Source organism: Quercus robur, chromosome 2, assembly GCF_932294415.1.
Source record: "Quercus robur chromosome 2, dhQueRobu3.1, whole genome shotgun sequence".
Taxonomy (NCBI): Eukaryota; Viridiplantae; Streptophyta; class Magnoliopsida; order Fagales; family Fagaceae; genus Quercus; species Quercus robur.
The window spans coordinates 9,598,196-9,625,285 of NC_065535.1; the positions used below are offsets into that span (position 1 = coordinate 9,598,196).

General features: G+C 35.3%; 3 protein-coding genes and 1 long non-coding RNA gene across 4 annotated transcripts; all 4 read right to left on the reverse strand.

The window, feature by feature from the left end:
* Nucleotides 1-419: 419 nt before the first annotated feature.
* On the reverse strand, nt 420-1,468 carry LOC126694560 (uncharacterized). Its single transcript, XM_050390911.1, has 2 exons — nt 1,254-1,468; nt 420-1,161 (listed from the first exon to the last, which is right to left on the reverse strand). The coding sequence occupies exons 1-2, from the start codon at nt 1,466-1,468 to the stop codon at nt 420-422; spliced, it is 957 nt and encodes a 318-aa protein (XP_050246868.1).
* A 10,000-nt stretch (nt 1,469-11,468) lies between these two features.
* Nucleotides 11,469-12,049, reverse strand: LOC126694569 (uncharacterized). Its single transcript, XM_050390922.1, has 2 exons — nt 11,929-12,049; nt 11,469-11,869 (listed from the first exon to the last, which is right to left on the reverse strand). Exons 1-2 carry the CDS (start codon nt 12,047-12,049, stop codon nt 11,469-11,471), a joined length of 522 nt encoding a protein of 173 aa, XP_050246879.1.
* Nucleotides 12,050-17,908: 5,859 nt separating this feature from the next.
* On the reverse strand, nt 17,909-19,174 carry LOC126712245 (uncharacterized). The gene is made up of 2 exons (XR_007651089.1): nt 18,978-19,174; nt 17,909-18,273 (listed from the first exon to the last, which is right to left on the reverse strand). It is a non-coding gene; the product is annotated as an uncharacterized LOC126712245 (long non-coding RNA).
* A 1,668-nt stretch (nt 19,175-20,842) lies between these two features.
* On the reverse strand, nt 20,843-26,440 carry LOC126694578 (uncharacterized). The gene is made up of 2 exons (XM_050390933.1): nt 26,376-26,440; nt 20,843-21,353 (listed from the first exon to the last, which is right to left on the reverse strand). The coding sequence occupies exons 1-2, from the start codon at nt 26,438-26,440 to the stop codon at nt 20,843-20,845; spliced, it is 576 nt and encodes a 191-aa protein (XP_050246890.1).
* Nucleotides 26,441-27,090: the final 650 nt, after the last annotated feature.

The following is a 27,090-nucleotide window of genomic DNA, read 5'->3' on the forward strand; positions in this document are numbered from 1 at the left end:
TGTTGTGGTGCAAAGTGTAACAAGGGTCATAGCTTAGGGTGCAAAACGTGCAGTTGAAATGTTTATGGTGCAAAGTATAATATAGGGTATGGTTTAGGGTGGTAAAGTACAATTTCCGTACCAAAATATTTCATTTCTTTAACTACTATGGCCTTTGGTATGGTATTGACTACTTTGATGCAATATACTGTGAATTTATGAGAGAGAGAGAGAGAGAGAGAGAGAGAGAGAGAGAGAGAGAGAGAGAGAGAGAGAGAGAGAGAGAGAGCGACCAAATACTAAGAATAAGGTTTATAATTCATTAGACCATAGAAATAATGGTATGTGCTAAGAATGTAGAGTTTGAGCAAGAGGTGACATTTGGGTAATAGTTATTTTGTGGACAAATAAAAGGCTTAGTTCTTAGAGATCCAACATTCTTAGACCTTAATTGGAATAAAACCATGAGGAGGGGCAGGAGGGTCGGGCGTTCCCTTAATAGGCCCACATAGAGGATAGTGGCCATTATTGGGCAAAGCATGAGGAGGAGAAGGAGGAGGGTCGGACATTCCCTTGCTAGGCCCAGATGGAGGATAGTGGCCATTATTGGGCAAACCATAAGGAGGAGGAGGGACGTCAGACGTACCCTTGCTAGGCCCAGATGGAGGGTAGTGGCCATTTTTTGGCAAACCATGAGGAGGTGGAGGAGGGTCAAAGGTTACCTTGCTAGGCCCAGATGGAGGATAATGGCCATTATTGGGCAAACCATGAGGAGGAGGAGGATCAAACGTTCCCTTGTTAGGCCTAGATAGAGGATAGTGGTCATTTTTGGGTAAACCATGAGGAAGAGGAGGAGGAGGGCTAGACGTTCCCTTGCTAGGCCTAAATGGAGGATATTGGACATTATTGGGCAAACCATGAAGAGGAGGAGGAGGAGGGTCAGACTTTCCCTTACTAGGCCCAAATGGAGGGTAGTGGCCATTTTTTGGCAAACTATGAGGAGGTGGAGGAGGGTCAGAGGTTCCCTTGCTAGGCCCAAATGGAGGATAGTGGCTATTATTGGGCAAACCATGAGGAGGAGGAGGAGAAGGATCAAACGTTCCCTTGCTAGACCTAGATGGAGGATAATGGCCATTTTTAGGCAAACCAAGAGGAGGTGGAGGAGGGTCAGACGTTCCCTTGCTAGTCCAAATGGAGGAACATGACCATTTTTTGGCAACATCTCAAAATTGTTCCTTCCAAAATCTATATTCTCAAACTTTGATGGAACAAACAGAGAAGGGGGCTCGTTAGGCGCAGATGGAGGGACATGACCTTTTGCCAACAGTCCAAATTTCACCCTCTCAAAAAGAGGTATTTTCCATTTTTCAACTTGCACTAAGTTAGAAGAAACCTTTTCTCCATATGTTGAAAGCCTTCTAGCTTCAATAGGGAAAGCGAGGACAATCACAAAGGTCAACCATACCAATTTTTGAGTGGTTAGCACCATCTTGTTCAATGCTCACATTTCTATCTAATTTGAGACTCTTTATGACCTATTAAATAATGATTGACCCTCTCTTCATTAAATGATGATAATAAATTTTCTTTATATTACAAGAGAGTGCAATTAATATTTTTGTGTGGTTTGCAATTAATATTTTTTTGTGGAGTTGATTATGCAACTATTATTCTTAGAGATAATAATTGCATAATATTAAAGGAGTTAGCAATTAATATTTTTGTGTGGAGGTTTTTTTTTAATTTTTTTTTTATTCTTAGAGATAATAATTGCATAATATTAAAGGAGTTAGCAATTAATATTTTTGTGTGGAGGTTTTTTTTTTTTTTTTTTTTTTTTTTTTTTTTTTTTTTTTTAAGATAGTTTCAACCTATGACATCCACTTCATATTATGCAATTCTTATGCTTAGAGATGTATATGAATTTAAATTTTTAAAACTCTTCATTAGATCTTGTTAAATCATATTTTTCATTAAATTGTAGAATAGATTGTTTCACATACTGTCTCAATCGTAATAAAATTTTATTAATAATTACTGTACTTAACAAATTTCATCTTTACACGAAAAAGATAAAAGATAGAAAAAATCATCTTTTGTTAAACTTTCTCGTGCCTTGCACAAGCAACCGTCTATATGATTATTGGTTGACCTTATGATATTGTGCTACATAAGTTTTTGGAACCTTACACTTTTACATGTTATTATTATTATTTTTAAATGAATTAAAATTCTATTCTATATTCAAACCCACCTTAGAATCTTGGCACATCATATTTTCTTTAAATGATAAAATATATAGTTTCATATTCAAACACAATTATAAACTAAAATATATAATTCCATATACAAACACAATTATAATCAATTCCTATTAATAACTATCATAATTATCAAATTGCATATTTTGACAAAAAATAAAAGAGAGAAAAGATCATTTTATATTAAACTTTCTATGCATTATACAAGTTACCAACTAGTGTATGTATGTATATGAGTTCAAGTTATACCTATTTGTGTGTGTATATATATATGGGTTCGATCTTAAACTTAGATTTGAAGTTGACTCATTTGCTAAATAAACAAATATAAATTACAAGTTTTTTTTGCAAGTTAAGCCCAAATTGTTCATAAATAATTTGATTTATTGACAGCTCTTTTTTATAAACTTCTCGTGTAATAATAATTTAGTAGATCTCATATATATATATATAAAAGAATAGTTTACCAAATTTGAAGAAAAGGACCAATTCAATCAACACTAGTTTCTGTGAACATCTCCAAAGCCTTGGAATTCATCAACTTTGATGTCGTTAATCGTTATCCAACCAAACAATGTTATTTTGCTAGCACATTCAACTATTCAAGTGTTCTACCCCATTTTGTTCAATTCTGTCCAATTAGGTCTATTTTAGTCCAATTTGTTCCACTTGGTTTAATTTGGTCCATTTGGTCAATTTTGGTCCCCCTTTAGTCCATTTTAGACTAATTGGGCCTTAAATTGATTCTTTTTGGGACAAAGTTTAAAATTTAGTTACAAAATTGGTTGTAGCCTTGGACTACAACCTTACTTAATATCTTTTAAATGGAGGTGAATTTTGACAAATCTACTATTGGATTACATCTTCTTCTTATATCCTCCATGCTTGCAAAATTTATAGAAAATTAAAGATCAATAGCTATGTCATCAATAAATTATTTAAATTGCTAATTTTTGTAGTTTAAAATCATGCATTAAATATAAGCATATATATCATATAGTAAATAACATTTGATTGATACAAAATTTGACATGTGTGTTAAGAGCATAAAAAGCATACAATTTAATAGCTAGATTTTCAAAATATGTAATAATATTTATTTTATTTGGTCCATCTCAAAGCAATTAAATATTGTTTACTTGAATTTTTTTTTCAAGGATCATTTTGGTCCTTCTCTAACTCCAAAGTTCAATATATAAAGCAATAGCAAAATGATTTTATTATACAATGTAAAAAGATTCTTATTGTAAATGGAAAAGTGTGAGGCAACAAACTGAAACACAAATTATATAATGTTCTTGATATAGAGTTGATATATGAAGTAACTTCAATTTCTGTTTTGACTGCATTCTTGTCACTAGGGTTCAAGCTTATCAGATGTTTCTCTAGCTCGGGCAGTTTCTGATATACAGTAGACATAGTAAGAGTTGAGCATCATAATCTCAAGTAAACTGATAATGGACCATTTTTCAACATCTTGAATTAACTCCAGCTTCAATTTGTTATCATAGGCATACGTGTACCATTAATACATATGGCATTTGGAATTAGCAATTCATGGAATGAGAAACTTATTGAAGCTTAATTCAATAGAGATGCCGTCATGATTGTTAAAAGTTCGTCATCATCATAGACAATATGGAAACGAATAAAAATCTCTCTAAAAGTCATGTATACAAAGTTATAGTCACTCTGAAAGTCATATATACATATTGTAACATCAGCTTTTAGAAGGTTTTGATGAAGCCACTACATATCTGATGCACACCAGATAGGGTCCACATTTCATGTCAGTTACATACCCACTGATAAAATTAGATAAGCATTACTGACTAGTAAATATCTAGCCGAAGGTTACAAGACAAAGAAATCATGGTGAACAAGAGACTAGCCAATTGCATAAAAGTTTCTAATAAGCATCATATTAAATTCTACTGTTCCACATGTTTAAATTCCCTAGAACTGTTTCAAAATATCTAAGCATTCAATCCACTTCAAATACACAATTATCTCTACAAGTGCCTTCACTTTTGCACACTTATCCAAAAGAAATTTCGTTCACTTACGCACTTGTGCATTCTTATAGAACTTTGTAATTCTTCTGGATGTCTCACTTGTAGCAGCCATATCTCAACAAGTGAAATTTCATCAGAATTATTATCTTCATATATCTTTACCTCCCTTCCTTCATATCTGTATGGATTATTCCTAATCTCTCCCCCCCCCCCCCCCCACAATAGTAAAGGGCGATTGTAAAGTCAAAGTTGTCCATCCCTACAACAAGAGCAAGGAAGTTATTCTAAAATTTCAATACATATTTAGAAGTGATGGAAGTAGTATAATAGGATAATTAGTGTCTAAGTGTGAAGATTAGCAACAATGCCTTTTGATCCATGAATTTCTTGTGATCCATGAGTCTCTCACCCAACTACCAATAAGGTGAGTATACGAATAATAAGCATAAGAAAATATCAGTAAGTGCTTAAAAATTTGGAATGCAACTTTTAATTTTCATTCAAGCATAGTATTAAATATCAAATCACCCTTCATGTCAGTACAAAAAAATGGTTTCCTTGCTCTTGTAAACACCTAAAGGTATGCCAAAAGGAGAAAACTCATTTCATTAAATCACTTGATATATTCATGTTATAATCATTTCATGCCCTGCAATTTGGTTAATCAAAAGGTTCATATGGAGGTCTCCTTTCTTTATTGTTCCCCTACGAATTGGAGACCAGAGAAATTTACGTTGAAATTGAAATTGGGCATTTTATTTTATTTTTTCTGAAAATTAGATTCATCCATCAGAACCAAATCTGTTTCTCCTACCATTGAATTTCATATTCACAATCTAACAACACAAAAAAAAAAAAAAAAAAAAAAAAAAAAAAAAAAAAAATCTTACATGGACCTAATCAAAGGTGAGGTAAGGTACCAAATCTAAAATGGAATTGGGTTGCACAACCATAGGAAGTGTAATACTTGAGATGGGAGGAGGAGTGAGGTCACCATGGCAATGGCTGTTGCTTGGAGAAGAAACATTGGTGTGATGGAAGAGGCCACTGTCTCTAATGGAGGGCGGCGGCTAGGCTTGGGTTTGTTCAATCCCTCTTTCTCGTGGGTTTGTGAACCTCACATCAGATTGTAAATTGCAAATTGCAAAATGAGTTTTGATTTTGAACCGGGTTAGGATTAGGATTGAATTTGAAATGGGTCTTCATTGTTTCTTACATGTAAATTTAATTTTTTAATAAAAAGAAATGACACATCATTAAAAAAATGCCAGGTCATTATTCCGTTGGCCACATAAGCAACATCACTAACAGAAGTTAATAAAATGACTTATATCGCTCATTTTGAAAACTTGAGGGACCAATTATGCTCACTTGAAACTTAAGGGACTAATTGCACTCGCAGGGTAAACTTGAGGGATCAATATTGTAGTTTAGCCTTTTTTTAGTAATAAAGACAATCTAATTAGATTAGGGGTATTTTTAACAATTTAGATAATGATAACTAACTTTCTGAATCCTCTTAATATGTAGAGATACATTGATACACATTGACTTGAGCATATTGGTTTAATAAGTGTAATTTTAAAATTGCGTAAAGGCAATAACTAACTTTCTCTATTCTCTTAATGTATCAACAAAATGAAAGTTGAAAAAGAATAACAAAATTAGTGCACCAAATTTAAAGGACCACTAACATGTGAATTGTTCACCAAATTTGAAGGAACACTATGCATGCTTAGCTTCAAATGTTTAGATAGGTCATAAGTGATACTAGCTTGTTTGCACACGCTATGTGCGTGCTCAGAGGATTTTTTGTTATATAAAAAAAAATTGTTTCATCTTAATTCAAGGTTTATGCAGTTATAAGTGAAATTATTGCATTTTCCAATCACCAAACTTATAGGAGTGTGATGAGATGTAGTTACGGGTGTGTTAATTTTATTTAATTATTTATTTTTACATCTCATCACACTCCCAAGAGTTTTGGTCATCCAAAAACGCATAAATTTCACTAACAAATGCCTAAACCCATAATTAAGATGAATCAATATATGAGGTTTAAGCCAACCTCAAAATGATACACCATTATTAATTAGTACCAAAATAGGAAAAATTACACTTTACCATCCTAAACTATATCCTGATTACACTCTGCACCCTAAAATTTTCGAATGCAGGTTTTGCACCCTGAAAGATGATCCTTGTTACACTTTGCACCCTGAAATCAAGTTTGCCATTAACTTGGATGGAAAAATATGGTTCCACGTGAAAAGTCCTAATTGCCTCTCTTCTGAAGCCTTTAAAAAAAAAAAAAGATAAATTACACTTTACTACCCTAAACTAAACTTCTAATTACACTTTTCACCCTAAACATTGAATTTCCATCCAAGTTAACAACAAACTTAATGTTGTGATGCAAAGTGTAACAAGTATCATAGCTTAGGGTGCAAAATGTGTATTCCAAATGTTTAAATTGCAAAGTATAATATGAAGTATAGTTTAGAGTAACAAAGTATAATTTTCACCAAAATATATTATTTCTCTAACCATCATGGCCTCCAATATGGTACTAACTACTTTGATGCATATACTGTGAATTTATGAGAGAGAGAGAGAGAGAGAGAGAGAGAGAGAGAGAGAGCAAACACTGTGAATAAGGTTTATAATTCATTACACCATAGCAATAATGGTATGTGCTAAGCAATGCAGAGTTTGAGCAAGAGGTGACATTTAGGTTGTTAACGTGTATTAGGGTATGTGGGCTTTAGGCCCACCTTGTTTACTTGTATAGCACACTTACTTGTACTGCACACTCTGCCTCCTATATAAAGGCACTTATGTATATTCTATTACTGAATGAAATGCAATACAATTATTCTGTATTTCTAACATGGTATCAGAGCCACTGCTCTAATCCTTTGGTGTGCTGCTCTTAAGCAGTCTTGTCTTCTTGGGTGTCCTCTGCAGCCGTTTTTGTGAGCAGCACCGCTGCCTTCACCACGACTCCAGTACATCAAAGACCACTGCCTTGCCGCCACCACCGCTTCCGCTTCTCCGATTAGACCACATATAGCATCATTGGAAAGTAGTCTCTCCGATCTGCCTTTCTGTGAAATTTCGTCTTCATCGGACCTTCCACGCGCCACCAAAGTTCTCGGCATCACTTGCACGCGCCACCACGCGCCGCCAAAACGCGTCACGCGCAGCCACGCGCCTCCTGTCTCAGTCACGCGCCGCCATGCGCTCCCACGCGCCGGAACTTGTTCGCTGACGTCATCATCCTGCCTGCTTACGTCAGCCCTAGTTGACGTCACCTACTTACGTCAGCGCCACATCATCTGCTGACGTAATCACCTGTTAGCCTGCTGACGTCATCCGTTGACTTTGACCAGGTTGACCGCTGACTTTTGACCAGAGTTGACTTTTTGCAGTCCGGGTCCTCCTTACCCAGTTTTTCGTGTAGATTTCATTTTTACGCTCCATTTTTGCATATTTTGCTTCTAAATGAGAAATAAGGACAGGTCTTCTTCTTGTTGCAATAATCGTTGCCAACAATCCAGCAAACGTCTTTGCAGTTTTTGCAAACGTTTTAGCCACAATATTGAGACTTGCTATCATCGCAACAAATCAGCTGTGTCTATATCCGCTGCTACTATTGCTAACACTGAGAGTGTCCAACCAATGGCTTCCGTCTCTGCACAGTCTAAGTCTTCAGGACGCACTTTCATCATGTCCACAGATGACCTTAAAAACATCATCGCCAATGTCATTCGTATGGTTGGTAATGCATCTTATTCCTCTTCTCTTTCAGCTTTATCTGGTATGTCTCCTTCCTCTTGGCTTATGGATTCTGCTTATTGCAATCACATGACTCCTCACTCGTCCTTATTTTCTGAACTTAAACCTGCACCACACCCTCTTAATATTCACACAGCAAATGGTTCCACTATGTCTGGTCATAATATAGGTTCCATTTCAACTGCCAATCTCTCGGTTCCTAGTGTCTTTAATGTTCTTGACCTTTCTTACAATTTATTTTTTGTGGGCCAATTAGTTGAGTTAGGTTATCGCATTATCTTTGATTATTCTGGGTGTATTGTGCATGATCCAAGGACGGGACAGGAGCTTGGACCGGTCCCAGAGTTGGGCGTATGTTTCCCGTGGACAACCTTCGTCTTCCACTTGTTGCTCCTGTTTCTGTTGTTGCAGCTGCTGCAGTTTCTTCTACTCCTTCCCTTGCACTTTGGCATGCTCGACTTGGTCATGCATCTTCCTCTCGTGTACAACAATTGGCTTCTAGAGGTTTGTTAGGTTCAGTGAATACAAAAAATTTTGATTGTATTTCATGTCAGTTAGGAAAACAACCAGCTTTGCCTTTCAATACTAGTGAATCAATATCTACTGATATCTTTGACCTTATTCATTCTGATGTTTGGGGGCCTTCCTTTGTCTCTAGTATTGGTGGGTCTCGATATTTTGTTGTCTTTGTTGATGATTACTCTCGCTATAGCTGGATTTTTAATATGAAACATCGTTCTGAGTTATTGCAAGTATATTCTAATTTTGCAAAAATGGTTGAAACTCAATTTTCAAAACGTATCAAAATTTTTCGATCTGATAATGCTCTTGAGTACACTCAATATGCCTTCCAAGCTGCTTTGCATTCCTATGGCACTGTTCATCAACTAACTTGTCCAGGTACCTCTCAGCAAAATGGTAGAGCCAAACGAAAACTTCGTCATATTCTTGACACTGTTCGTGCTATTCTTCTCTCTGCCAAAGTTCCGGCTCCTTTTTGGGGTGAAGCTGCCCTTTATGCTGTTCATGCTATTAATTGCATTCCAAGTCCTATTATTCTAAATCAAACTCCATATGAGCGCCTTTTTGGGTCACCTCCAGACTATCACCACCTTTGCTCCTTCGGTTCTGCTTGTTTCGTTCTTCTTCAGCCACATGGGCATAACAAACTTGAGCCTCAGTCAAGGTTTTGTTGTTTTCTTGGCTATGGCGAAACTCAAAAGGGGTATCGGTGTTATGATCCTGTCTCTCATTGTCTTTGTATCTCTCGCAATGTTGTCTTTTGGGAACATCGCTCCTTTGTCGAGCTCTCTCACTTCCGTGCCTTCCTATCTTCCTCCTCTGTTTTAGATCTTTTTCCAGATGAGGCACATATTCCTTCTGTAACTGCTCCTGATCCTCCTATAGTTGCTCCTGATCCACCTATAGACTTCTCTGTCCAACACCAGATACCTTTGATCCCTTTCCTAGTTCACCCTTTAATGAATAGGTGGAAGATGCACAGGTTGAAGACGAGCTACCCAACCCTGAGCTTGGGTCCCCTGCTCCTGCTCCGCCTGAAGATCTTGCACAAGACATTCCACCTCGTCACTTAACTCGGGTAAGATCCATTCCTACACATTTACTTGATTATCATTGTTACACTGCCCTTGCTACACTGCATGAGCCTCACACCTATCGTGAGGCTTCCACTGACCCTTTATGGCAGATTGCAATGAAAGAGGAACTTGATGCATTATCTAAAAACCATACTTGGGATTTGGTGAATCTCCCCCCTGGAAATCTGTGGTTGGTTGTAAGTGGATCTACAAGATTAAGACTCGCTCTGATGGGTCCATTAAGCGCTACAAATCTCGTCTTGTTGCAAAAGGTTTTACACAGGAGTATGGGATTGATTATGAAGAGACCTTTACTCTAGTTGGTTGTATCTCATTTGTTCGAGCTCTCTTAGCTATTGCTGCTGCCAGAAAATGGGACCTTTTTCAGATGGATGTCAAAAATGCATTCCTTAATGGGGATTTAAGTGAAGAAGTTTATATGCAACCTTCTCCTGGTCTCTCTGTTGAATCAAATAAGGTTTGTTACCTTCGGCGTGCTCTTTATGGCCTTAAACAAGCTCCACGAGCTTAGTTTGCCAAATTCAGCTCTACCATCTCTCGCTTAGGTTACATGGCCAGTCATTATGATTCTGTCTTATTTCTTCGTCGCACTGACAAAGACACTATTTTACTTCTCCTGTATGTGGATGATATGATCATAACTGGTGATGACCTCAGTGGCATTCAAGAACTCAAGGATTTTCTCAGTCAGCAGTTTGAGATGAAAGATCTTGGCCATCTCAGCTACTTCTTGGGTCTTGAAATCACTCATTCTACAGATGGACTTTATGTTACTCAAGCCAAGTATGCCTCTGAACTCTTGTCTCGAGCTGGACTCACTGATAGCAAGACTGTTGACACTCCAGTTGAGCTTAATGTGCATCTGACTCCGTCAGGGGGGAAACCGTTGTCTAATCCCTCTCTTTACAGATGCTTGGTTGGCAGCCTAGTTTATCTCACTGTCACTCGTCCAGACATTTCCTATGCTGTTCATCAGGTGAGTCAGTATCTATCTGCTCCACGATCGACTCACTATGCTGCTGTTCTGCATATTCTTCGATACCTAAAGGGCACTCTCTTCCATGATCTTTTCTACTCTGCTCAGTCTCCTCTTGTTCTTCGTGCATTTTCTGATGCTGATTGGGCAGGAGATCCCATTGATTGCAGGTCCACCACTGGTTATTGCTTTCTTCTTGGTTCTTCTCTGATTTCTTGGCGAAGTAAGAAACAAACTCATATGGCCCGCTCCAGTACTGAAGCAGAATATCATGCCCTTGCTGATACCACATTTGAGCTCCTTTGGCTACGATGGCTTCTTAAAGACTTAGGTGTATCCACATCCTCCACGACTCCTCTTTATTGTGATAACCAGAGTGCCATTCATATTGCTCACAATGATGTCTTCCATGAACAGACTAAACACATCGAGATCGATTGTCATTTTATCCGTTATCATCTTGTCCATGGTGCTCTCAAGCTGATCTCAGTTTCTTCTAAAGATCAACTTGCAGATATCTTCACCAAGTCACATCCTAAGGGACATTTTCGCACTTTGGTTGACAACCTCAAGTTGGTCTCACATCCACCTTAAGTTTGAGGGGGGCTGTTAACGTGTATTAGGGTATGTGGGCTTTAGGCCCACCTTGTTTACTTGTATAGCACACTTACGTGTATTGCACACTCTGCCTCCTATATAAAGGCACTTATGTATATTCTATTACTGAATGAAATACAATACAATTATTCTGTATTTCTAACATAGGTAATACTTATTGTGTGGACTAATAAAAGGCTTAGTTCTCAAAGATCCAACATTCTTAGTCCCTAATTGGAATAAAACTATGAGGACGTGGAGGAGGGTCGGACGTTCCCTTGCTAGGCCCAAATGGAGGATAGTGACCATTATTGGGCAAACCATGAGGAGGGGGAGGAGGGTCGGACGTTCCTTTGCTAGGCCCAGATGGAGGATAGTGGCCATTATTGCGCAAACCATGAGGAAGGGAAGGAGGGTCGAACGTTCCCTTGCTAGGCCCAGATGGAGTATAGTGGCCATTATTAGGCAAACCATGAGGAGGGGGAGAAGGTTTGGACGTTCCCTTGCTAGGCCCAGACGGAGGATAGTGGCCATTATTGGGCAAACCACGAGAAGGAAGAGGAGGAGGGTCAGACGTTCCCTTGCTAGGCTCAGATGGAGGATAATGGCCTTTTTGGGCAAACCCTAAGGAGGTGGAGGAGAGGCATACATTCCCTTGCTAGGCCCAAATGGAGGAACATTACCATTTTTGGGCGAAATCTCAAAATTGATCCTCCCAAAATCTATATTCTCAAACTTTGATGGAGCAAATATAGAAGGAGGCTTGTTAGGCGCAGAAGGAGGAACATGACCTTTTGCCAACATTTCTAATCTCACTCTCTCAAAAAGAGATATTTTTTCCATTTTCAACATGCACCAAGTTGGAAGAAACCTTTCTCCATATGTTGGAAGCCTTCTACATTCGGTGGGAAAAGCAAGGACAATCAATAAGGTCAGCCATAACAATTTTTGAGTGGTTACCACTATCTTATTCAATGCTCGCTTTTCTATATGATTTTGACTCTCTCTCTCTCTCTCTCTCTCTCTCTCTCTCTCTCTCTCTCTCTTAAATGATGATTGACTTTCTCTCCATTAAGGGGTGATAATAAATTTTTTTTTTTTTTTGGAGAAAATGTAAATAAATTTTCTTTATAGTTTATATTACATGAGTTTGCAAAAAAATTTTGTTTGGAGTTGATTACGCAATTATTATAAAGATAGATAATTATGCAATACAGCATTAGTGATAATAAATTTTCATGTACAAAAACAATAATTATTCAATCATGATATTAAATTTTATTTATATTCCCTTTTTTTAAGGAAAATTCTATATATTGCGTGATTAAGCAATCTTTAGAAGAAAAAAAAAAAGATCAAACAAATAATCTTTTATAAAGTTTTTCATACATTGCACAAGCTACCCTTTAGTTAGATGATTTTTTTGTTGACCTCGTAATATTGTGCTATATAAGTTTTTGAAACCTTACAATTTCAAATATCAGTATTATTTTTTTAGATAAATTTAAATTTTATTATATATTTAAACCCTCCTTTAGTGAAACATGATATATTTTTTTAATTTAAGTTATAGAATATATGGTTTCATATACAAACAAAATTATAATCTAGATTATATAATTCCACGTTCAAATAAAATTATAATAAATTCCTATTAATAACTACCATAATTATTAAATAATATATATAATTTTTAATTTGATATAAAAGGTCATCATAATTCATTTCCTTTTTCGTTTTAATTCCTTAAATATTTGTATTAAGTATAAATAACATTACATATGATGCTAACTACCGTAACATTTGCTGGTAACCTATTTCACATTCTTTTTTGTTTTATTTATTTATTTTGGTTGGTTTCCTTTTTCATTTAAATTCTTTTTGTATTCACATTTGATAGTAATTTTTTTTTTTTTCGAGAAGCCATTTGATAGTAATATAATTGTGGATAATTCCAACATGAAACTTGATGGTATTGTCCTTGTCTGCTCACTGGACCAATGGATGGCGTCAGAGTCAAAAATAGCATCGGATAACACTTTGGAATTGCCTTAAAAAGCTACTTACTTTTTTTTCTTCTTCTTTAATGGGAAAAAAACTACTAACTTGAACTTGTGACATTTTGCTGATTTACCAAATTTACTGCTAATGAAGCAGCCAGAGAGTCACCTGTTGAGGCACTCGAAGGGAGTAGAATACCTTTTTTGTTTTTTTGTTTTTTTTTTTAAACAAACACACACATATAAGGGAGAGGGAAAGAAGTTCTAACACAAAGACACACCATAACTCTATTTAAAAACCATGGTAATTTTTAAGGGAGGATGGGGCAAGTTAATGAATACTTGACTGTGCAAAAAATATAGTATTGTTTGGTTGGATAGCGACATTAAAGTTGATGAATTCCAAGCTTTGGAGGTGTTCACTGAAACTATTGTTGATTGAATTGGTCCTTTCCTTCAAATTTGGTAAAATATTTGCATGCATATATATATATATATATATATTTGCGAAGTAGGGCTGTCATTAAACTAAACTATTTATGAACAACTTAGGCTTAATTTGAGAAAAAACTTGTTTATATTTATTTATTTAGCGAATGAGTCAACCTTAAGTCTAAGCTTAAGCTCAATTATTAAATAAGTCGAGCTCAAACATTATAACATGCTCATGAACAAACTCATGAGTATAAGACTCAATTGAACTTTAAAGTATATGTAATATTATATATTAATTTATATGAATACATGTTTGAAATATGCTCATATAGGGTTGAGATTTGATTGGGGAAGTCTATAAATAAGCTCATAAGATATCAAATTTATATTTATAATCTGTTGAAATTTCAACAATTTATAAATATAAATACTATATATGTATATTGAAAAAAGTTAGAAAAGATTATTTATAATTTTTAATAATATGAGGTTAATAAACCTAATTTTTATAAGATTTTAAACAAATTTTTTTTATCTAATATATTCAAACCATATAATTTCAACTATAATTTAGTTATTAAGTATTAGCATTTACTTGTAAAGGAAAAAATAATTAATTGTAGTATTTACTATATATGGGAAAAGAAAAGAAAAATCAAATAGTTTGTAAATAAGTTCAAACTTGTGTTAACAAAAAAATGAACCAAATTTAACCAATCTTGAACTTTTAATACTCAATTTATCTCATTTATAGGTTTATTGCAAAGAGATTGAAGCAAACAAAAGGAGTCCGGGAGAGGGGGGGGGGGGGGCGGGAGTTATTTTATAATGAAATATTTATTTAGATTTTAGACTTTAGACATGCCTGTAATCAACCATAATTAAAATATTGGATAAACGACAAGTCGTTGAGCATAGTAAAGAATCCAATGAGTTGTAACTTGTATATTATTGAGTGCTTCACTACTTGCTTAACCAAAGCGAATTTGATCATAGCGTGAAGTCAATACTATGAGAATTGGAGGAAGAGAAATAGCTCGCAATCAATCAATCAGTCACCACTAGCATATCCAATCGGACGGTCCAAGTAATTTCAATTTGAATCCATAACTTAGGTAGGTGTTTTACTCTTCTCAAAAAAAAAAAAAAAAGTAGGTGTTTTACCATTTTTCTTTATTCAGATATTTTAAAACCCTTATTCTTCAATGATATCCATTTCCATCGCTATTTGATTCAAAGTGGGGTTTCGAATTTTCAACAATGTTTTGATGAAGTCTCTTTGCTTAGCTGCTTTCACATTCAAAACAATTGTTCATTGGTATATATGTGTAAATTTTTGTGTAGGTAAAACTTAGTATAGTTTTTTTGGTGTCGCATCTTAGATTCTCAAATTAAAGTTAATCATGTATTTGTATTGACTAATAAAGTATATGGTTGAAACTTAATTGACTTTGGGAAAAATAGCTTTAGTTTTGCTGCATTAATCAATACAACAATGTGGTTGAATTTAATTGGAAAATCGAAGTTACAGAACCAAAGGAATTATGTACTTTTTGAAGGGGACACAAATTATTTTTCTCTAGCCCTTGGAAGATTCATAATCTCATTAGATAATAGCAATATTCTTTCTTCAATTGGAGACTCCCAAACAATCAAATTGTTTAGCCCACAACTTGGCAATTCATAATAACCTTGGCAATTTATTATTAGAATTGCATTTGTGCTATATGTTGACATATTAGGAGAGAGAGAGAGAGAGAGAGAGAGAGAGAGAGAGAGAGAGAGAGAGAGAGAGAGAGAGAGAGAGAGAGAGAGAGAGAGAAAGCAAATACTAAGAATAAGAAAGTTTATAACTTATTACACTATAAAATAGTAGAGTAGGTGCCGGGCATTGCTGAGTTGAAACAAATAAAATGCTTGGTTCTTAGGGATCCAACATTCTTAGTGCCAAATGGGTGGGGGAGGAGAGCGATACGTATTGGGCCCAGATGGAGGAACATGGATATTTCCGGGCAGCATCTCAAAATTGATCCTTCCAAGTGGATCATGGCCACGGCTAGGCCCAGATGGAGGAACAGGGACACTTCTTGGCAGCATCCCAAATCTCAGCCTTTGAAAATGAACCCTTTTTCCATTCTCAACATGCACCAAGTTGGTTTCTTGATCCGTTGAAAGCATTCTACCCTCAGTAGGAAATGCGAGGACAATCACAAAGGTCACCCATAACAATTTTTGAGTGGTTACCACCATCTTGTTCAATGCGCACGGTTCTATCTCTTAGGCTAGTACTTTTGAAAACACTTGAATATGAGAGTATTTTGGGAAATTAATAACTTAGTATTCACAACTTTGAAGGCTTTTAAACAATAAGTATATATATATAGATGATAAATGAGAAGTTATTTTTTATTTTATAAATTATCTTTTAAAAGTTTGTGATTAGTAAATTTTGAAAAGTTCAATGCGCTAAAAATTTGAAAGTTAGTGTTTTAAGTTTTGCTTAAAAAAAGAGAAAACCTTAAAATTAGATAATCTAGAAAAATGATAAGTTTGTAACTGTTTAATTTTAGGGTAGTTTCACAAAAATTTGGTGGTGTAAAAAAAAGAAAAAGAAGACTTATGGACTAAGACTGCTACGTTTGAGGGTGAATAGAACGTGAAAGAATTTGGTTTTTTGACCTTTTCAATTTGAAAAAGGAGAAGAGATACAAATGTACGTAGTGGGAACTGGAAAGTGAGAAGAGATGAGGCTTATATTTGGGGGTTGGCTCTTATAAAAGAATAGTTTACAAAATTTGAAGGAAAGGACCAATTCAATCAACACTAGTCACTAGTTTCTGTGAACATCTCCAAAGCCTTGGAATTCATCAAATTTAATGTCTTTAATCATTATCCAACCAAACAATGCTATTTTGCTAGCACATTCAACTATTCAAGTATTCTACCCCATTTTGTTCAATTCCGTCCAATTAGGTCTATTTTAGTCCAATTTGTTCCACTTGGTTTAATTTGGTCAATTTTGGTCCTCCTTTAGGCCATTTTAGACTAATTGGGCCTTAAATTAATTCTTTTGGGGACAAAGTTCAAAATTTAGTTACAAAATTGGTTGTAACCTTGGACTACAACCTTACTCAATATGTTTTAAATGAAGGTGAATTTTGACAAATCCACCATTGGATTACATCTTCTTCTTATATACTCCACGCTTGCAAAATTTATAGAAAATTAAAGATCAATAGCTTTGTCATCAATAAATTATTTAAATTGCTAGTTTTTGTAGTTTAAAATCATGCATTAAATATAAGCATATGTATCATATAGTAAATAACATTTTATTGGTACAAAATTTGACATGTGTATTAAGAGCGTAAAAAGCATACAATTCAATGGCTAAATTTTCAAAATATGAAATAATATTTATTTTATTTGGTCCATCTCAAAGCAATTAATTATTGTTTACTTGAATTTTTTTTTTCAATGATCATTTTGGTCCTTCTCTAACTCCAGAGTTCAATTTATAAAGCAATAGCAAAATAATTTTATTATACTATGTAAAAAGATTCTTATAGCAAATGGAAAAGTCTGAGGCAACAAACTGAAACACAAATTATATAATGTTCTTGATATAGAGCTGATATATGAAGTAACTTCAATTTCTGTTTTGACTGCATTCTTGTCACCAGGGTTCAAGCTTATCAGACGTTTATCTAGCTCAGGCAGTTTCTAATATACAGTAGACATAGTAAGAGTAGAGCATCATAATCTCAAGTAAACTGATAATGGACCATTTTTCAACATCTTGAATTAACTCCAGCTTCAATTTGTTATCATAGGCATACATGTACCATTAATACATGTGGCATTTGGATTAATAGTTCATGGAATGAGAAACCTGTTGAAGCTTAATTCAATAGAGAAGCCATCATGATTGTTAAAAGTTCGTCACCATCATAGACAATGTGGAAACGAATAAAAATCTCTCTAAAAGTCATGTATACAGAGCTATAGTTACTTTGAACGTCATATATATATATATATATATATATATTTTGTAACATCAGCTTTTAAAAGGTTTTGATGAAGCCACTACAAATCTGATGCACACCAAATAGGGTCCACATTTCATGTTAGTTACATAGCCACTGATAAAATTAGATAAGCATTATTGAGTAGTAAATATCTAGACGAAGGTTACAAGACAATCATGGTGAACAGGAGACTAGCCAACTGCATAAAAGTTTCTAATAAGCATCATATTAAATTCCACTGTTCCACATGTTTAAATTCTCTAGAACTATTTCAAAATATCTAAGCATTCAATCCACTTCAAATACACATTTATCTCCACAAGCGCCTTCACATTTGCACATTTATCCACAAGAAATTTTGTTCACTTATGCACTTGTGCATTCTTATAGAACTTTGTAATTCTTCTAGATGTCTCACTTGTAGCAGCCATATCTCAACAAGTGAAATTTCATCAGAATTATTATCTTCATATATCTTTACCTTCCTTCCTTCGTCTCTGTATGGATTATTCGTAATCTTCCCCCCAATAGTAAAGGGCAATTGTAAAGTCAAAGTTGTCCATCCCTACAACAAGAGCAAGGAAGTTATTCTAAAATTTCAATACATATTTAGAAGTGATGGAAGTAGTATAATAAGATAATCAGTGTCTAAGTGTGAAGATTAGCGAGAATGCCTTTTGATCCATGAAGTTCTTGTGATCCATGAATCTCTCACCCAACTACCAATAAGGTGAGTATACAAATAAAAAAATATAAATAAGTGCTTAAAAATTTGGAATGCAACTTATTATTTTCATTCAGGCATAGTATTAAGTATCAAATTACCCTTCATGTCAGTACAAAAAAATAGTTTCCTTGTTCCTGTAAACATCCAAAGGTATGCCAAAAGGAGAAAACTTATTTCATTAAATCACTTGATATATTCATGTTAAAATCATTTCATGCCCTGCAGTTTGGTTAATCAAAAGGTTCATATGGAGGTCTCCTTTTTTTTATTGTTCCACTACGAATAGGAGATTTGAGAAATTTACGTTGAAATTGAAATTGGGCATTTTATTTATTTTTTTTTTTTGAAAATTAGATTTATCCATTATAACCAAATCTGTTTCTCCTACCATTGAATTTCATATTCTCAATCTAACAACATATAGAGACACAGAATAAAAATAAAAATAAAAATTTAAAATCTTACATGGACCTAATCAAAGGTGAGGTAAGGTACCAAATCTAAAATGGAATTGGGTTGCACAACCATAGAAAGTGTAATACCTGAGATGGGAGGAGGAAGGAATGGTGAGCTTATGTGAGAGGAGGAGGGAGGTCACCATGGCAATGGTTGTTGCTTGGAGAAGAAAGCATGGTGTGATGGAAGAGGCCACTGTTTCCAGCAGAGGGCGGCGGCTGGGCTTAGGTCTGTTCAATCCCTCTCTCTCGTGGGTTTCTGAATCTCACATCAGATTGCAAATTGTAAATTGAGTTTTGATTTGGAATCGGGTTAGGATTAGGATTGAATTTGAAACGGGTCTTCTTTGTTTCTTACGTGTAAATTTAATTTTTTAATAAAAAGAAATGACACATCATTAAAAAATGCCAAGTCATTATTCCATTGGCCGCGTAAGCAACATCATTAACAAAAGTTAACAAAATGACTTATATCGCTCATTTTGAAATCTTGAGGGACCAATTGCGCTCACTTGAAATTTAAGGGACTAATTGCACTCACAGGGTAAACTTGAAGGACCAATATTGTAGTTTCGCCTTTTTTTTTTTTTGGGTAATAAAGACTATCTAATTAGATTAGGGGCATTTGTAACAATTTAGATAATGATAACTAACTTTCTGAATCCTCTTAATATGTAGAGATATACTGATACACATTGATTTGAGTATACCGATTTAAAGAGGGTAATTTTGAAATTGCGTAAAGTCAATAACTAACTTTCTCTATTCTCTTATTGTATCAACAAAATGAAAGTTGAAAAAGAATAACAAAATTAGTGCACCAAATTAAAAGGACCACTAACATGTGAATTGGTCACCAAATTTAAAGGAACACTATGCATGCTTAGCTTCAAATGTTTAGATAGGTCATAAGTGATACTAGCCTGTTTGCACGCGTTATGTGCGTGCTCAGAGGATTTTTTGCTATATATAAAATAAAAAATTTGTTTCATCTTAATTCAAGGTTTATGCATTTATAAGTGAAATTATTGCATTTTCCAATCACCAAACTTATAGGAGTGTGATGAGATGTAGTTACGGGTGTGTTAATTTTTATTTAATAATTTATTTTTACATCTCATCACACTCCCAAGAGTTTTGGTCATCCAAAAACGCATAAATTTCACTAACAAATGCCTAAACCCTGAATTAAGATGAATCAATATATGAGGTTTAAGCTAACTACAAAATGATACACCATTATTAATCAGTACCAAAATAGGAGAAATTACACTTTACCACCATAAACTATACCCTGATTACACTCTGCACCCTAAAATTTTCAAATGTAGGTTTTGCACCCTGAAAGATGATTCTTGTTACACTTTGCACCCCAAAATTAAGTTTGCCATTAACTTGGATGGAAAAATATGGTTCGATGTGAAAAGTCCTAATTGCCCCTATTTTCAATCCTTTAAAAACAAATGATAAATTACACTTTACCACCCTAAACTATACTCCTAATTACACTTTGTACCCTAAACAGTGAATTTCCATCCAAGTTAACGACAAACTTAATGTTGTGATGCAAAGTGTAACAAAGATCATAGCTTAGGGTGCAAAACGTGTATTCCAAATGTTTAAGGTGCAAAGTATAATATGAGGTATAGTTTAGGGTGATAAAATATAATTTTTTCACCAAAATATATTATTTCTCTAACCATCATGGCCTCCAATATGGTACTTACTACTTTGATGCATATACTGTGAATTTATGAGAGAGAGAGAGAGAGAGAGAGAGAGAGAGAGAGAGAGAGAGAGAGAGCAAATACTATGAATAAGGTTTATAATTCATTACACCATAGAAATAATGGTATGTGCGAAGCAATGCAGAGTTTAAGCAAGAGGTGACATTTAGATAATACTTATTGTGTGCACTAACAAAAGGCTTAGTTCTCTGAGATCCAACATTCTTAGTCCCTAATTGGAATAAAACTATAAGGAGGGGGAGGATGGTCAGACGTTCCCTTGCTATGCCCAGAGGGAGGATAGTGGCCATTATTGGGCAAACCATGAGGAGGGGAAGGAGGGTCGGACGTTCCCTTGCTAGGCCCAGATGGAATATAGTGGCCATTATTTGGCAAAACATGAGGAAGGGGAGGAGGGTCAGATGTTCCCTTGCTAGGTTCGGATGGAAGATAGTGGCCATTATTGAGCAAACCATGAGGAAGGGAAGGAGGGTCGGACATTCCCTTCCTAGGCCCAAATGGAGGATAATGGCAATTATTGGGCAAACCATGAGGAGGGGAAGGAGGGTTTGACGTTCCCTTGCTAGGCCTAAATGGAGGATAGTGGCCATTATTAGGTAAACCATGAGGAGGGGAAGAAGGTTCAGATGTTCCCTTGCTAGGCCCAGATGGAGGATAGTGGTCATTATTGGGCAAACCATGAGGAGGAGGAGTTGGAGGGTCAGACGTTCCCTTGCTAGGCTTAGATGGAGGATAACAGCCTTTTTGGGCAAACCCTGAGGAGGTGGAGGAGATTCATACATTCCCTTGCTAGGCCCAAATGGAGGAACATGACCATTTTTAGGCGAAATCTCAAAATTGATCCTCCCAAATGTTGACACCCTGTTTTGCAACCCGTATTTAACCTCACATGGAGGGTAAAAGGGTAATTTCACATTGGAAATATGCATCTTGATTCTGGTCATTAGATCCTTAATCTCATTTCACCAAAATGATCTTGATGTTGTAACAATCAAATCGACTGGTCATGAGCCCTAATCGGACCATTAGATTGAAAGTTATCATCAAATCAAGTTTTAATGACTGAGATGCACTATTACAAACTGAGTCCGACTATATGTGATTATGAACAATTGATTTCAATTGGTTATAAATATAATCAATTTGAGATCGATGATGTGTCATAATTTGATTGGTTAGGACTACATTTTATGGCAGAGTCGCACACACCTAATTAACTAGATAGTTAAACATTAATTATTCAATGAGTAATTTGTACAATTATCTTTTAATTAGAGTAAATTTAGAACCAATTAAGTCTGAAATGGGAGTGATTGGAGCCATTTAGTGTTAATTGGGAGCTAATTTGAGGAACTATTAATGTTAATTGTGCTAAAACCATTTTCTAACAAATGACCTCTGCTCACCATTTCATCGATATCTCTCAGAATATTTTGCTTGCTCTTCACTCTCATCAATCTCCACATTTAATGCACCAGATTTCCCCGAAGGCTAAAATGAGGTCTAGGTTCATGATTCCTTGTCAACCCATATTAAATGGTCTTCCATTCATATTTCCTCCACCACTACTATATAAACTCCCCCTCTCCTTCATTCCAAAGCAGACAAAAAATCCCTCTCCTTCATTCCAAAGCAGACAAAAAATCTCCCTCTCTTCTCTTCTCTTGAGTTCTAGTAAAGTTGAGTAGTCTTGTCATATCTTGGTCTTCCTGAGACTCAAGATATTGAGTGAGACTCACTCTCCCTTTCCTAGCTCTTCCTTTCCTCCACCCTTAGGACCTCCATCAAGAATCTCCTCCTCTATTATATGGATCTTGCATGAAGGTATAATCCCATTCCCTAACTGTTTGTTTATATTGCCATGTTGAGAATTTAAGATTAAAGCATGATAATTCCCTTGAATATGTTTGAATGTTCTTAATTGTTCTTATGTGTTCTTCATATGTTCTTAGTTGTTCATCACATGTTCATGCATATCACTAGATTTAATCTTCAATCCACATAAAAAATATGAAAAACATGTTTGTTTAGTAATTCTTTCAAATCCTTGAATCTAGGTTATCACTATTCACACACATTCACTAGAGTTTATTTTTCAATCCAAATGTCATGCTTAATAAATTGAATTAGGGTTTATCACATGCACGCACATTAAATTCAACATACAAATTGATTGACATATTGGATGATGTGATATGAATGTTGGCCACCATAATCTAAAAGATCGGTTTCGCCGGGCAAGGTGGGTGCCTAACACCTTCCCACCTTGTAACATAGCCTCCGAGCTTAGGTCAAGGGTTAGTAGATCAAATGCTTATCCATGTAATTTTCTATTTTTAGATTGTAACTAGGAAACAAAGCCATGTACTTTATCTTAGATTGTATCTAGGACCAAAGCCATGTAATTTTCCTATGATCAATGTAAATTGAATTACAGATTAATAAAATGAGGAATTTTTTAATTTTTGGTTTTCTTATTTATTCCAATAATTAAATAAGTGGCGACTCCATTGTAAAACCCTTAATCTAAAGGGGAGAATATAACTAGTCGAACCTCCATTTTGAGAGGCAATAACACGACTCTACCCATTCACGTAGGTTTGGCTAAACTCATTTGTTTTGCATCAAGCATGCTTAAACTTGGCGCATTGGCCTATTTTTATTGTATGCGAATATGTCCTTCTCGCATGAAAGCATGTTTTCATTTGAGGCATCAATCCATTTTTTGCAAGCATGTCTACACTAATGGCAATGTCCAAAAATGTTTTCATGATAACCAGTTTCTAACAAGCTAGAGAAAGAAAGCCATTTTGTAGGAACCAATGATGGCGGACCACGATCTTCTTTCATGTTCCCCAATGGTCATAACATCAAACAAATTCAGTTTCAATCTAAGCATGGACTATGCCCCAAACTAGGGGCATTGGGTAAGTACTTCCAATTCATTTCAATGAATAAATCCATTGCTAATTGAAATTATCTTTTTGCAGGAATAGAGCAAGGACTTATCCAGCAATCCGCATCAACTTCTAGCCAAAGTTATTCTCATTCAAATGATAGGTTTTTCAAAAAAAAAAAAAAAAAAAATCATCATGAATAAATCTTCATCACTTTTACTCCATCTTCATCTTCATCTTCTTCACTTTTTGATAATGAACAAATCTTCATATTTCAAAAAAATAAATAAATAAATAAATTCTTTCTAAATCTTTCAAAAAAAAAAAAAAAAAAAGAAGAAGAAGGAAAAATCTCAAAAACGGCCTTGGGACTAGGGGCATTGGACTCATACCTCTTAGGTTGCTTTCAATCAAAAAAAAAAAAAAAAAAAAAAAAAAAAAAAAACATCAATTAAAATTTTCAATTCCTTGAAAAAAATTCAAGATTTCCAAATTTTTCAAAAAAAAAATTCATCAATCAAAATTTTCAATTCCTTCAAAAAAATTCAAGTTTTCCAAATTCAAAAAAAAAAAAAAAAAAATCTCCATTAAATTCTTCTTCAGGAACAGAAAGCTATCATCCTCTTCCATATTCTCCAGTGGTGCAACATCAAGTCAATTGTCCACCCTCAGCATTCATCGAAGTATGGAATATGTCCCAAACTAGGGGCATTCGCTAGGTATGCCAAAGTCTTTTCAATAAATAACTCTGTTACTAATTGAAAGTATTTATTTTGCAGGTATTAGGGTAAAAGGCCCACACACATCAATATGAATAATACCTTTCAATTCCATTAGACCCCTGGGAAGCACGTCCAAACTTCAATTCCATCGGACCTCTGGGAAGCACGTCCAAAATCAAACCATCGGACCTCTGGAAAGCACGTCCAAATTCAAATCCTTGGACCTCTGGGAAGCACGTCCAAAATTCAAATCCTTGGACCTCTGGGAAGCACGTCCAAATTTCAATCCATCGAACCTCTGGGAAGCACATCCAAACTTCAATTCCATCGAACCTCTGGAAAGCACGTCCAAAACTCAAATCATTGGACCTCTGGGAAGCACGTCTAAACTTCAATCCATCGGACCTCTGGGAAGCACGTCCAAAATTCAATTTCAATGGACCTCTGGGAAGCACGTCCAAACTTCAAACCATCGGACCTCTGGGAAGCACGTCCAAAACTTCAATCCATCGGACCTCTGGGAAGCACGTCCAAATTCAATTTCAACGGACCTCTGGGAAGCACGTCCAAACTTCAATCCATCGGACCTCTGGGAAGCACGTCCAAAATTCAATTTCAATGGACCTCTGGGAAGCACGTCCAAACTTCAAACCATTGGACCTCTGGGAAGCACATCCAAAACTTCAATCCATCAGACCTCTGGGAAGCACGTCCAAACTTCAATCCATCGGACCCCTGGGAAGCACGTCCAAATTCAATTTCAACGGACCTCTAGGAAGCACGTCCAAAATCAATCCATCAGACCACTAGTAAGCATGTCTTGTACTCAATTTTTTTTTCTTTTCCAAAAAAAAAAAAGGCTGCATGCATAAACTACGTTTAGACTTGATCCTCCCACTAAGAGGTACGTAGGCAATCTCCCTTGAGATTCGGTCCACATTTTGATCCAGAACATGACCGTCTGCATTTTTATTTACATGCATCATACATTCACCACGGTTAAATACTGATTGCAAAGTTAGGTGTCTCTTTCATACATTGGAATTCACTTTTCAAGCTCTGCCAATGAGGGGCATTCTGTTGACATCCTATTTTGCAACCCGTATTTAACCTCACATGGAGGGTAAAAGGGTAATTTCACATTGGAAATATGCATCTTGATTTTGGTCATTAGATCCTTAATCTCATTTCACTAAAATGATCTTGATGTTGTAACGATCAAATCGACTGGTCATGAGCCCTAATCGAACCATTAGATTGAAAGTTATCATCAAATCAAGTTTTAATAGCTGGGATGCACTATTACAAATTAAGTCCGACTATATGTGATTATGAACAATTGATTTCAATTGGTTATAAATATAATCAATTTGAGATCGATGATGTGTCATAATTTGATTGGTTAGGACTACATTTTATAGTAGAGTCGCACACACCTAATTAACTAGATAGTTAAACATTAATTATTCAATGAGTAATTTGTGCAATTATTTTTTAATTAGAGTAAATTTAGAACCAATTAAGTCTGAAATGGGAGTGATTGGAGCCATTTAGTGTTAATTGAGAGCTAATTTGGGGACCTATTAATGTTAATTGTGCTAAAACCATTTTCTAACAAATGACCTTTGCTCACCATTTTCTAACAAATGACCTTTGCTCACCATTTCATCGATATCTCTCAGAAAATTTTGAATCTGTGAATGAGGTTAATTTTCCCAGAAACTAGACATCCGGGGCTTCAATTTGAGCACAATAATGAGACAATTCTGATCAGAATTGAGGTAGATATGATTTTTCAAAGTTGGCTCTACAAGCTGTTACAACAGCTACGGGAAAACCGAACTTTGCTTGCTCTTCACTCTCATCAATCTCCACATTTAATGCACCAGATTTCCCCAAAGGCTAAAATGAGGTCTAGGTTCATGATTCCTTGTCAACCCTCATTAAATGACCTTTCATTCATATTTCCTCCACCACTATTATATAAACTCCCCCTCTCCTTCATTCCAAAGCAGACAAAAAATCCCCCTCTTTTCTCTTCTCTTGAGTTCTAGTGAAGTTGAGTAGTCTTGTCATATCTTAGTCTTCCTGAGACTCAAGATATTGAGTGAGACTCACTCTCCCTCTCCTAGTTCTTCCTTTCCTCCACCCTTAGGACCTCCATCAAGAATCTCCTCCTCCATTATATGGATCTTGCATGAAGGTATAATCTCTTTCCCTAACTGTTTGTTTATATTGCCATGATGAGAATTTAAGATTAAAGCATGATAATTCTCTTGAATATGTTTGAATGTTCTTAATTGTTCTTATGTGTTCTTCACATATTCTTAGTTGTTCATCACATATTCATGCATATCACTAGATTTAATCTTAAATCCACATCAAAAATATGAAAATCATGTTTGTTTAGTAATTCTTTCAAATCCTTGAATCTATGTTATCACTATTCACACACATTCACTAGAATTTATTTTTCAATCCAAATGTCATGCTTAATAAATTAAATTAGGGTTTATCACATACACACACATTAAATTCAACATACAAATTGATTGACATATTAGATGATGTAATATGAATGTTGGCCACCATAATCTAGAAGATCGGTTTCGCCGGGTAAGGTGGGTGCCTAACACCTTCCCACCTTGTAACATAGCCTCTGAGCTTAGGTCAAGGGTTAGTAGATCAAATGCTTATCTATGTAATTTTCTATTTTTAGATTGTAACTAGGAAACAAAACCATGTACTTTATCTTAGATTGTATCTAGGACCAAAGCCATGTAATTTTCCTATGATCAATGTAAATTGAATTACATATTAATAAAATGAGGAA